At 51.5% G+C, this 12,408-nt stretch overlaps 1 protein-coding gene across 2 annotated transcripts; it reads right to left on the reverse strand.

Annotated features, from left to right (window-relative positions):
• Positions 1-476: 476 nt before the first annotated feature.
• WNT5A (Wnt family member 5A) lies at positions 477-11,843 on the reverse strand. 2 transcript variants are annotated; one of them, XM_088532044.1, is made up of 5 exons: positions 11,749-11,843; positions 8,793-8,926; positions 7,361-7,626; positions 2,536-2,828; positions 477-1,059 (listed from the first exon to the last, which is right to left on the reverse strand). In XM_088532044.1, the coding sequence occupies exons 1-5, from the start codon at positions 11,752-11,754 to the stop codon at positions 601-603; spliced, it is 1,158 nt and encodes a 385-aa protein (XP_088388170.1). In that variant the 5' UTR covers positions 11,755-11,843; the 3' UTR covers positions 477-600. The 2 variants fall into 2 exon arrangements, with proteins under 2 accessions (XP_088388170.1, XP_088388171.1); XM_088532045.1 differs by lacking the exon at positions 11,749-11,843 and adding an exon at positions 9,235-9,250.
• Positions 11,844-12,408: the final 565 nt, after the last annotated feature.

A 12,408-nucleotide genomic window follows, 5' to 3' on the forward strand; every position in this document is an offset into this window, starting at 1 on the left:
TACTGAACAGCTTTATATACCATACTCTGGTAACTCCTAGTGTCTGCAGCTAGAAGTCCTGCACAGGTCTGCATGCTCCTTGCATCTGTATGAATTGTTCTAACATCCCAAGCACATTACATGGATTCTCTGCCTAACGCACAGGTATTATGTCCCACAGGACTACATTAGGATATGTTGGATTTTCCCCCTCAAACTACTCTTTTTTTTTCTTTTTTTTTTTTTTTTAAAGAAAAGTCAATTTTTCTTTACTTTGTAAAATAAATATTCTTAGGATCTCCCCCATTATTGCCAAAAATATAAGCCACACACAGTTCTGGGATGGATGCAGAGAGGGTTCCAGGCACTTCTCTTTGCAACCTTTATATTTTTCTTTCTTTTTTTTTTTTCATTTTCCTTCCCTCCTGCCCCAGCACCTCCTTCCCTTTTTTTCTTTTTTTTTTTTCATTTTTTTCTTAACAAAAAAAAAAAAAAAAAAAGACGACGACAGCTCCTTGGACTCTATAAATAAAGTGGAGATAGTCCTGCGGGAGGGGAGCGGGGCCCACACCCCCTCAGCGAGCGGCGGGCGGCAGCAGTTCCTCCCACCTCGCGCCTCTCCTATTTGCACACGAACTGGTCCACAATCTCCGTGCACAACTTGCATTTCACGTAGCAGCACCAGTGGAACTTGCAGTGGCAGCGCTCGCGCTGCACCGTCTTGAACTGGTCGTAGCCCCGGCCGCAGCACATGAGTTCACAGCCGTCCATGCCCTCCGAGGTCTTGTTGCAAAGGCGGCCCTGGGTGCCCAGCGAGCCGGTGCTCTCGTTGCGCACGCAGTAGTCGGGGCTGGGATCGATGTAGACCAGGTCGTGGATGGTGGGCGCGTTGAAGCGGCTGTTCACTTGCACCAGCTTGCCCCGGCTGTTGAGCTTCATGGCGGCGGCGCTGTCGTACTTCTCCTTGAGGGCATCACCCACCTTGCGGAAGTCAGCGAGCTGCAGCCAGCAGGTCTTGAGGCTGCAGGAGCCCGACACACCATGGCACTTGCAAGCCACATCGGCCAGGTTGTACACAGTCTGCAGAAAGGGAGGCAGAGGGTTAGTGACTGTTTTGGAGCACTTATTCCCCGTATTTCCACCCTCCAGCCCATTCACCTGCACCACTTCGATACACACAGCTCAGCACCCTCTTCCCTCCTGAAATACATTGGGAGCAAAGAGCAGATGCACAGGCAGGAGGAGGAGGAAGCTCTCCTTGCCTTCTCCCCACCACAGAGACCGCCCCGGCATCGCTCACACTGCAGCCGGATCACAGGAATTCGCTCCTGCGCCAGCAAAGGATTTTGCTGTTTCATTGAGAAACGTAAAACATTCCTTTATTTTCTATCCCCAGTTACTCTCCCTGCTGATCCGGGCTTGGGGCTGCAATTAGGGAAGGAGTTAAGAGCCGTCTCACTGCTGGCTCAGCTGCGGCCGCCTCTGTTCTTGGCTCAGCACCTTCCTCCCATCCCAATCTCTCTCTGCCAGGGAGCCGGCGTCCAAGAAGAAACCCCCAAACACCTATGGGTGGGAGAAGGCGCTACACTGCAATATCCTCTTTACAAAGCTTTGGCAGGGAAATATCGGTCATTTGCCCTGTGCAAACAGAAACGAGAGTCGGTGTTGACACCGCCCCAAAAATCCTGGGGTCTGACACATTAGATGATACTGCAGACAACTTCCACCCAGGAGTTATAGAAAGTTTTAACACTGCCAAATGGCCCTGCGAAGACGAAGCCGGGGAAGGAAAAAACTGCTAGAGTCTCCACAGGCAACTGTGGAAGTGTCATTTTTCTTCTCACTAATAGTAAATTGGCCTTTCCATTGCTTTCAGACACCCTCCTCTCACATTTAAATACTATTAATTTTCAATTATCTTTCATCCTTCTTCACCTTAGAACACAAGTGTAAAATCTCCAGCTGATGATTCTTGGCACTTTAGGTGCTAGGAAAATAATGATTTTGGCTCTTCATATTCAGATTATTAAAAAAGAAAAGTTTACACCCATTCATTTAAGGCATTTCCAAGATTAAAGACACCATAAAGACATGTTTAACCACAGAAGACTATGTTTTCTAATAACATGGAGAAGCTTTTCACATTCTTTTAAAGCAAGGAGAAAAAAAAAAATAAAAAGACAAAGTACAAATCTGCAACACCACTATTCCAGCTATTCCAGCCTGGGAAGTGCCGCATCTCTCTCTCTCTCTCCCTTCCATGCCGGCTGCATCGACTGCGACCACAAACCAACAAAACTCCAGCCTGCAAAAAACTCACAGGGCACTATGGAACCAGTATGGAGGAAAACTCAAATTCGGCCCCAGATTTGGCAGAGGAAGGCAGAAAGCGGCTGGACAACCAGATGCACCTCAGACACGCTCGCGTTTTGGCCACCTACACTGCCCCAGCCCGCTGTTCTCCTCGTTCACGCTCCTCGCGTCAACCACCACCGCGCAGCGCGAGCGGGGAGGTCCCTTCTCAGCACTGCCTCAGGACGGGTGGCTGCTCCTTACCCGCCGGCCGGCCTCGTTGTTGTGCAGGTTCATCATGATGCGGGCGCTCTCGTAGGAGCCTCGCTGGTAGACGCGCTCGCGCTCCCGGGCATCAACAAACTCCTTGGCGAAGCGGTACCCGTACTCGATGTTGTCACCACAGCCACCCCAGAGCCAGTCACGGGGTAAATCCTTGGGCCGGGCGGCGCGGCTGCAGCCGCAGGACGAGAGCTCGCCCTCGCGGCAGGCCCGGCTCATGGCGTTGACCACCCCGGCTGCGCTCACTGCGTACGTGAAGGCCGTCTCCCGGCTGCCTGCGAGGAAACACAGAGCCGTCGTTATCCAGGCCGGGGCCCCTCGCATCCTCCCACTCTTCTCGCACAGGCCCCTTGAAATGTGGGCAATGCTGAATGGCAGGGGCTGTGACCAAGCACCGGGCCCATTGGGCACAGCGAGGAGCCATCGGATCCCCCAGGGCCAACACCAGCTGCCCACTCATGGGTTAAAACCACCGTGTTGACGTGTTGGGAGGAGAGAAAACTGCCTCCCTGTCTCTCTCCAGAAATGAAAAAGAGAAGAAAAAAAAGATGTTAAATACAACTTTTAAAAGCCAGCTCCTTAAATTACTACTTCTCAAGTGTGATTTATGCACTTTACCCACTTGTTCCACTGCATTTAGCTGCAGCGCTTCGCAAAGCCCGTGGGCACCTAGCAAAGGCGCTGCAGAAGGGCATGTGGCCTCCCACCCGCACTGAGGGAGCCCGGTCAAAACTGACCCTGTGCTGATTGGGCTCCTACTCATCGACTCTCAACATGCCAGGCCAGAGAGCCCACAGGCCATCATGGCTACAAATAACAGGGGAAGAGTAAGAAAAACACCACTAATGATGAAAAAAAAAAAATCACCTTGGCACAGGATGTCTTAGAGGTTTTTCTCCTGAATCTGGTTCCCTTAAATGGAAATTCAAAACCTTGAGTTTCAAACTTTCTGAAGAAAAGTTACTGAACTCGTACGCAGCAGTCCAGGAATGCCCTCAAGAGAGGGTAACGTCCAAGGGCCGCGCTCTCAGCAGTGACTAAACCTGTCCTATTTAGAGCCTAACTTCCCCTTTCACTTTTCCTAGCATGCCATCAATTCTCACTACAACTGAAAAAGAAAATACATGTACCAGAGAGCCAATCTGAAATTTGCTTTTCATCTTAAAAGACAGTATCCCACTGTATTTTCCCGTACCCCCAAAGAAAGGCACCCGGAATGACTAAGTACAGATTAAAATGAATGTATCATTTTCCACATACATGAGTTCACTTTTATTTCTAATCTCTAATCCAATCATTTGCTCAACCTCATTTTTAACTCAGTTTTACGAGATGCTTAGGGGACCTTTGTGAAATCAGGTAGGTTAGGAGGTAGGTTGAGTCTTGGTTATCATCATGCCAACTCTGGGCAGCAACATTTTGAGGCAGAAGTTGTGCAAGGCCTACTGTAACAGGCCAAATCTAGCAGGAGTTTTTGAGCACTTCTGGAACATAAGTAGTATGGTCCATATTTAACATCAAGATGACACCAAGTTCAGAGCAGCTTTGTTAATATTACAGCTGTCATCAACTGAGTTAACTTAGTAATAGGTGCTCTTTTTAAAGGGGCAAAATCAGAAGTCTTACATTGGAAAAGATCAGATTTAAGGAAGATGAAAAGCACTTTGCTCCTTCCTTACAGGGATCTTTGCTCACCGACACCTGCTTATGGAAGCACTTATATGAACAGAAATATCAATGTTTACAGGAGTGGTCTCTTCACTTAAATTTGACTTTATACAGTGACTTATACCTTGCACTTGCTACTACTAGCACGGTGGACCTCATACAATTTTTCATGTTCCCCATTTGCTCTGCAATACACATTTTTGGATTTATTCCTTAAGTAAAATTTCCAGTAAATCTAGAAGAAGGAAGCATGGTCTGCTTCAGATCACAGCAGTTGCTGCTGCTGTTCCAGTTTATCCTTTGCACATTAAGTTAGCTTACGCTCTCACATGGTTAACTGTGCTGTTTTTTGCAGTATTTAACCTCAAAGCTGAGGTTTTTACTATTATCTTGGAACATATTTTAAAAGAAACCACTCAGAGAGAAGGAAGAAGAAAGGTTGAGGAACAGAAGAGAGAATTCTCCCCAAAGTTTCCCCAAGGCCTGAATATATAGGCAAACAATAAAATAACATGAACCACTGATACAGATTTCAAGGCCTCTCAAGCTGCAAGCCAACACTACCTAAAGTCATCGACCTCAGGAGCACACTAAGAGTGATGGTTCAACATGGATGAGTTGCTCTGAAAGTTTTTTCAGGTCTTTAGGCCTGTGCTTTCCTTCACTGTCAAGCGTATCTGTCTTGTCCCACAACGTTTCTCCCTATCGTAGCCATGGCAAGGAAACACATTCCAAACACACACAAGTCCCCCTCTCTCACATATATAAAAAACATAGAAATGGAACAGTTCAATACACAGACACCATAGGAAGCCACCCACAGAGCAAGGAACTGTGCTTTGCACTTGACACAAATAAAAAGAATTTTTTTTCTCTGTTCCTGCAGACTTAAATACCTGACCAATAAGATACAAAATGCTCTTTGTCTGGTAACTTAAAAGCGTCCAAAATCAGGCAGCAGGCGTGAATAGCCTGGCTCACAACCGCACGGAGCGGCTGGGGGAGGATCCGCTGATTCTATTTTCCGGTCCCGCTCCTGCCCGGCTCTGCAGCCCCAGCCGGCAGCCCCCGGCCGCAGGAAGCCAGAAGATGGCGCAAGGCATCGAGGTGCCGTGAACCGGCCGAGGGGCCGCCGGGCCCCCAGGACGGCTCCAGAGAACAAAAAAACCCCTAACTTCCCAGCTCGGCCAGCAGCTTCCCAAGCCCCAGAGCACATTTCCCTGCACCACTCTCGCTAACAAGAGCCCAGAGGGACCTTCCATCTGCGCTCTGCGGGAGCGACCATGCTGTCTGGCATCAGCTCTGGTGACCAGAGCCCACGGAGCGATGGGGACTCCAACAACCAGGGAACAGCCAGGGGAGGAATGACCGACAGCCGCCACCGGGCACAGCCAAAACAGACCCGGAGCACGCGCTGTCCTGCCTATCGGGCCCTTACTGGTCATGAGCGAAGGCCAGTGTGCAACGACCCAACCGCTGCCGACAGCGCCTTTCTGCTTCTCCCTGAATACGCTCTTTAGGACCTGCAACTCTTGCAGATGGCTATTAACCCTGCTTCCATCTGCAATTAGAATAAGTGGTTTAATTACATGATGAATTGCTATGCAGACATCCAACTAATGCAATCATATTCAGGAGAAGGGTGCGGCAAAGTTATTTAACTTGAAAGAAACTACCTCTAAATAGATCTGTCATACTCAGGGAGAGGAGAAACTTGTCTTCTGGAGACAGGTATTGAGACTCGCAGGTCCAATCTGCATGTTTCCAAACACAAACAGTCCCACCGAGCTGATTTGCACTTACTTGAATAATAAATAAGGACACAAAAGCCCAAATTTTAAACAGGTTATTTTTCTGACACTTGTTAGATTTTCAGATCAAGAACTCTACAGAAAAAAAAAAAATATTCACATTTCATGTGCTTTAAGGCTTTGCTCGGGTAGGACATTGGGAAAGGTCAATACTGCACTTGCAAAAAAGTCTGAATTATTTATCTGAAATCAGCTCTTCCAACAAGATAGCTTTACACTACAAAACTTTTTATTCATCTGAAAAACCTCAAAATAAAAACATCTTAAAAAATGCAGACCAAATGCAAATCAGCCATACTCCTTCAAGCTTAACCTAAGTTAACCAATTTACAGATAGATCTAGCTTGAATTTCATTTTAGACAGAAAAGCACTGGAATAAAAGCTTGACTTCAGATCTCTGACTAAAAAACAGCACCAACATTGTCAGTATGCTGATCTGCATAAAAAATCATAACTGTCACCTATGGAAAATAGATTTTATATATATAATATACAGAATCAGCCCTGGGAATGCGCAGAGAAAGGTTACGCCACAGACCTAGTTCAGTACCACTGGTTAAAATTTTGCCAGAGACTTTAAAATGCGATGAGCTTCTTAAACAACAGGAAAGGCTGGAAGCACGTGAGCACTGGAGAAGCACATTTCAAAGAGGATCTGATAGGGAAAGGGTTGGGTGCCCACCGAATTGCAGCAAGATGTTAAACTGAACCTGTCTGTCTCCCAAGGTACATGATTACGTTAACCGTGAGATACAAGGACACAATCAGACGTTTTGCCCTCATAGACCCGACTGCATACTGATTACAGGGCTACATTATTTTTCACATAAATTCAACCTTCTCAAAAAGAACAAGATGTTACCATATCTGGAAATAAACAAGGAGGAATTGTGTATAAACACTAATAGACAGAGCAGCAATTTTCAGTTAACCTCTAGACCAAGAGTAATTTATTATGCAACTGCTACCTTTGGAACAGACATGGTCATCTTTAATTGTACAAGACACTTCTGGTTTTAATTCTTTTAGATTGCCTCTATTTTGTTTCATTACTTCTAAAAGGAGATCTCAGGGCCACGTTTTCCCTTCCTTCTCCTCTGTTCCCACACTCAGATATACATTCCTATTTTGTTTTCCAAGATACATGGCTGGACAGTGGTGGGCAATCACCTCCAGCTAAAAATAATTCAACTCCTTGGCCAACTTTTAAAAACACTTGATTGTATACAGTACTCAGTAAGAACCTGGCAAGAGTTTCAAGTGCAGAACATAATGTGCCATACATATCCTTAGACAAGAGTTTAATCATAAAGATTTTGCTTCCTACCTATCTGCATGACTCTGCCAAAGACAGAGTTGTTGTCCACAGTGCTGCAATTCCATCTTCTATGTCTGAACTGATACTGGCACTCCTTAATGCCCGTCTTTGCACCCTCTCCAATGAACTGCATATGGTCCTGATACAATTGGCAGAGTTTCTTCTGTCCTTGGGAAAGCCCTGCTAGCTGGCTACATAGTGGCTGGGCTCCTATTATATATACCTCTGACATCTGCACAGGGTTCATTGGGTTCATGGGATTCATCCCTAAAGACCTGCATAAAGAAAGATTCAGATTAGTAGAGAGAAGACTTCAAAAAAAAATAAAAGATCTATAAATCTCAAACAGAATTGTATGTTATATGCAAGCATTGAGTCTATGACACCTATTTTTGCTATCAAGAAAAAAAAATCCACAATTATGAAACCCTTGTTGTTCAAACTGCACAGAACAGAAGCCGTTAGTTCCCATCCATGTGGTCGTCACCCTACATTACTGGCAAAGACACAGACAGTGGATAAGGCTTGGAAGGCTCCTATCTGGGCAATCTTTCACCAGCTTTAATGCGCTCAGTAAAAAATAACTGCAGCCCCAAACAACTGCAAGGCCGGAAAAATACGTAAAGTAAAAGCAAACAAAAAAGCCCCCCAAACCCACTTGAATTTAACACACATTATAGATTTAAGTTTGGATTTTCAATCCATTTTACCATAAACAAATACAGAAATCTTTAACATGCCAGAAGTTCAAGAAAACTACAGACTACTTTTAGCTGCTTTTGACTGACATAGGGAAGAGAGGTGACTATATTCACTATAAATAAGATCAAGTTTGTTTCTTAATTCTCAAAGTGCTCTGCGCATAATACATTTTATTTTAAAAATGTCCATTAATCTAGAAATGGACAACTGAAGCAGCAGAGAAACTAATTGCAAAAATTCCCCACACCGTTCACTATTCAGAAATGGATAATTTTCCGAAGTAGAAATATGAACGTACTTTGTTGTAATAAAACATATATAAAAACATTTCACTTGAGAAAAAGTTCAAACATAAATATGAATCTTATATTCAATATTATTTGTAACTCTACATTTTCTCTTACATGTGCTCAACTTCCAAACTCAGGGAGTTGCAGTGACTCTCCCAGAAGAGATACAACTCCTCTAGTTTAAGGGTGATCAAATCCACAGAGAATCCGCTTTAAAGCACTCTAAAAACTGAGGCTTGCAACAGGAGATGCTACACATTTACACTTATTGCAGAAACACATTCATTTTAATATCTGACACTTTACAATAAAAACATGACTCTCCGGCAGTCTTAATCATGCAGTACTTCCTCAGGAACAGATAAAGCACATAAAGCAGCAAAACATGCATTTCATCAAGCAAAACTCAACACTCCCTTTTAAAAATCAAGTCGATATAAGATGCTTACCACCAAGAGCTGGCTTCTATTACAGCTTGGGTAAAACAGGAGAAAATGGCCAGAGCCACTATGAGGTACTGAGAAGCCATTGTACTGCCAACTGTCCCCAAAGCACCTCCTTGGATTAATATTGCCGTGGATTTCTAGACGGGGAGGGGGGGAAAGAAAAAGGAGCGGATCGTTTATTGCTTCTCAGACCATTTTCAAGCATTCAAGTTTAAACAACGGAAGTATCTGGGCCCCTTTTAACTTGACTCCGGCTCGCCTGCCCTTCTCCCCGACGAGCCTTTGGTGGCGAGACGCCGGCGCGGCCGCCGCTTCGCCCGCGCAAAACCCGCCCGCCCACGCGCCCACCCACCCGCCCACGCGCCCGCCCGCGGGGCTCGGCCGCCGCCGTCGGGGGGTGCCCGGGGCGCTGCGCCCACGCGGGGCGGGCCCGCGCGGGGCTCACCCCATGGCTCCGCGCTGCGCCTCGCTCCCGGCTCTCCTCCGCACCGAGCGCTCCCGGCTCGCTAAAGAAGGGGCTTCGGGTTTGCAAAGCGAGCCCCGACGGGAAGGGGCGGCCCGAGACGGGCTGTGGCGGGGGGAGGCAGGGGAGACCCCCGGGGGCAGCCGGGCCCGGCCGGGGGCCGAGTCCCTCGGGGGGATGTGGAGGGGGACGCGTCTCCCCCCTCCGCCGTCGGAAGGCGGACGCCCCCAAGTGCCCCTTAAACCATCGCACCCGCTCAAAGCCACTTCCCCACCGCCCTCGGGCACGGCCCCAGCACCGCGCTGACAGCCCGGGCCCCGCGTGGGCGCCCCACGGGGAGCCGGGGCCGCCTCGCCCCTCGACAGCGGCTCCCGGCCCGGGCTGAAACCCTCGCGCGGAGCAGCCCTGCGATTTCCCTGCGCGCCCGCGACGCTCCCAACTCGCTAACTGGTGCCGTTCGTATTTCCCCTCCCTTTGGAAGAAGGGGAGGAAAAAAAAAAAAAAAAGAAGAAGAAAAAGAAAAAAAGACATTTCGACACTTGGGGGCTCCCTATTCATTCTCAAAAGCTGAATTCAAGGTGCTCCTAATTTAAATTCACTTTTGCTTACCGAGGGTCGGGTGCCTCTGAGCGGTTCCAGCAGCCCCTTCCCCGGCCGCTCTGCCGGAGCGGAGGCAGCTCCTCCGTTTCAGGTGGGACAAACCCCAAAACGGGAAGGCGAGGGGAGCGGAAGCGGGAACGAGGCAACGCAAGATGCTAGCAGCTCGCTAGGCACCTCGGCAAAGCTTTGCGTACTTGCATTTACTTAGATAGCTCTTAAAAACGCAAAAAGGAAAAAAGTAATAAAAAGGAAAATGTGGGGCAGACCCGCCCCAGTGCTACGGCAAAGGCTGAGCCCGAGGCCCACGCGGGTCCGCAGCGCGGCGTGGCGTGACGCTCCGGTTGCCCCGACGCAGCCCGAGTCGTCCCGGCTGCGAGCGCCGGGGAAGCCGCCGCGTCCCGCGTGGGCGCCCCGCGAGGAGTCGGGCCCGGCGCGGTCCCGTGGGCGCCCCGGGGGAGCCATGCGGCCCCGCTCCCAACAGGGGGCGGCCTCGGCCGCGCAGCCCCCGCCGGGCGCCGGGGCCCCTCCGACGGCATCTGCCGCCCGCCGCGGCCGGTACCGGTACCGGCACCAGCCCCTCCTCGGGGCAGCGGCGCTGCGGAGCGGGAGGAGGCACCTGCGAGCGGGGGCTCGTCCTCCTGCGCGCCCGAGTCACGTCTGCGCGCGGCAGCTGACACGCTGCTGTCAAGGGGGGGAAAAGGGGGAAATCAAAGGGGGAATCAAAAGGGGTGGTGGGGGAGTAAGAAAAAACAACCGCCGCTGGTATTGGCTCTGGGCGTGCAAGGCACCATTTTAAACTTCGTCGGGACGGGGAGATTGGTTTTCGGCAGTGAGTGTGCCCCATGCTGCGCGGGGGGCTCGCGGGCAGATGAAAAGGGTCTTTTACAGATCCTGCAGCCGTGGGATCGCCTGTGATCCGGTTTTACACGGGGCGTCTGGAAAAGCCTGCGAAGGCATCTGGCTTTCTGGGAGCGCTACCTCGGGGAGGAGGGAGCGAGGGAAGGAGGGAGGGAGAGTGGGGCCCGCGGCACCGGGGGGGCTGTAAAGCGCGGCCGCAGCCGCGGGGGGCTCCCGGCTCCGCGGGGCCGCGCCAGGAAATTGGGGGCCGCGTTGGGGCCGCGCAGCAGCCGCTCCCGCGGTCCCAGCCGCGCGAACCGCCGTGCGCGGCGGGGCCGGCGCTGCCCCGCGCCCCTCGCTGCGCGCGCGCTGAACTCGCCGTGACCCCCGGCCGGCACCTCGCCTGGCGCACAACAACCGGCGACTAAAACACAATTGAAAACAAACGAGCATCAAGAATAACAACAAAAAAACGGCAGCGCTTCCAACATGGAGTCCTCGCAGCGCCCAGGGGACCCCGCGGAGCGTCGCCGCTCCCCTCCTGACCCGCGCAGAACTCGCTGCAGATGCGCACTGAAAATTGCCCAGAAACGCTGAATAAAGTTTAAAAAAAAAGGGGGGGGGGGAGAAGGAGGGGAGTCTCCTACTCCAGGTTCTCCGCTGGCCTGCGGCCAGCTCTCCTTAAAGGTACAGGCCACCATTAGCGCCTGCTTTTACCTCCTCCATAGCAATCCTCCGCGGAAAAGTTTGGGAAGATGTCTTTAAACTCGCGCGGGGAGCTGCCGCCGGGAGGATACACTCTAGCTGCCCCAACCCAGCAAGTGTTCGCGCAGCGGCATCCCCGCTCCTCGCGTGGGGGGCGGGAGATGAAAAATGGAAATGAAAAAAAGGAGTAAGGGGGAAAAAAAAAAAAAACCAAAGCGCTTTTTCCACGGTGGGCAGCAGCTCCCTCCGCGGCGGGCCCCCCGGCGGCGAAGAGGCAGCAGGGAGAGGCGAGAGGCGCCCGTGTCCCGCGGAGGTTCCGCGCCCCGTGCGCGCCCGCCCGCGCCGCGCACTCACCTCCATCGCGGCGGGCTCCCGGCGCGGCAGCAGCCAAGTAATCCAAGAGGAGCAGGGGGGGAAAGGGCGAGGCGACAGTAAAATCCTGGCTCGCGGGCGCCTGGCGGGGTCCTCCGCAGCAGCGCACGGCGGCGGCCGCCGGGGGCCGTCGAGGAGCCGGGGGCGCGCGGGGGCCCGCGGAGCCGGCGGGGGGCGGCGGTTCGGTCCGGCGCGGGCTGAGTGGGTCTGACTGCGGAGCGCGGCACCAGCGCAGCCTTCTTTCCAAGGTCCATCAGCAAGCGCGGTAATTAGGGCTCTCCACCACCAGAAGAAGGAGTCAAAAAAAAAAAAAAAAAAAAAAAGCCAACCCAACACACGCACACAGCGCCCGTGGGCGTGATTGCGCGGAAGCAAATAAAAATCTTCACAAGCGGCAGCGAAAGCGCCGCGGGCGACGATCCGTCCCGGCAGCCCAGGTGGTGCCGCCGCGGGGCTCCGCGCTCGTAGCCGCCGCCGCGGCCTCTGCGCGGCCCCGAGCGCGCGGCCCGGGGCCCCGCGGAGCCGGCGGGCGCGGGGTTCCCCCTTGGCTGCCCCCCGGCGCTCGCTCAGGCGCGGGACGACGCGGAGCCGGGCGGCCGAGCCCTCCTCGGGCTGCCTCCCTCCATTTTACACAAGGAAAAA

This window comes from Tinamus guttatus, unplaced genomic scaffold, assembly GCF_059628265.1.
Source record: "Tinamus guttatus ecotype Peru unplaced genomic scaffold, ASM5962826v1 Tinamus_guttatus_pri_ptg000451l, whole genome shotgun sequence".
NCBI lineage: Eukaryota > Metazoa > Chordata > Aves > Tinamiformes > Tinamidae > Tinamus > Tinamus guttatus.

Coding starts and splice junctions, on each gene's coding strand:
- WNT5A (XM_088532044.1), bottom strand. Junction 7,627..8,792: donor ATAGAAGCCAGCTCTTGGTG/GTAAGCATCTTA, acceptor TTCTTTATGCAG/GTCTTTAGGGATGAATCCCA. Junction 2,829..7,360: donor TGGCAGAGTCATGCAGATAG/GTAGGAAGCAAA, acceptor GTTTCCTCGCAG/GCAGCCGGGAGACGGCCTTC.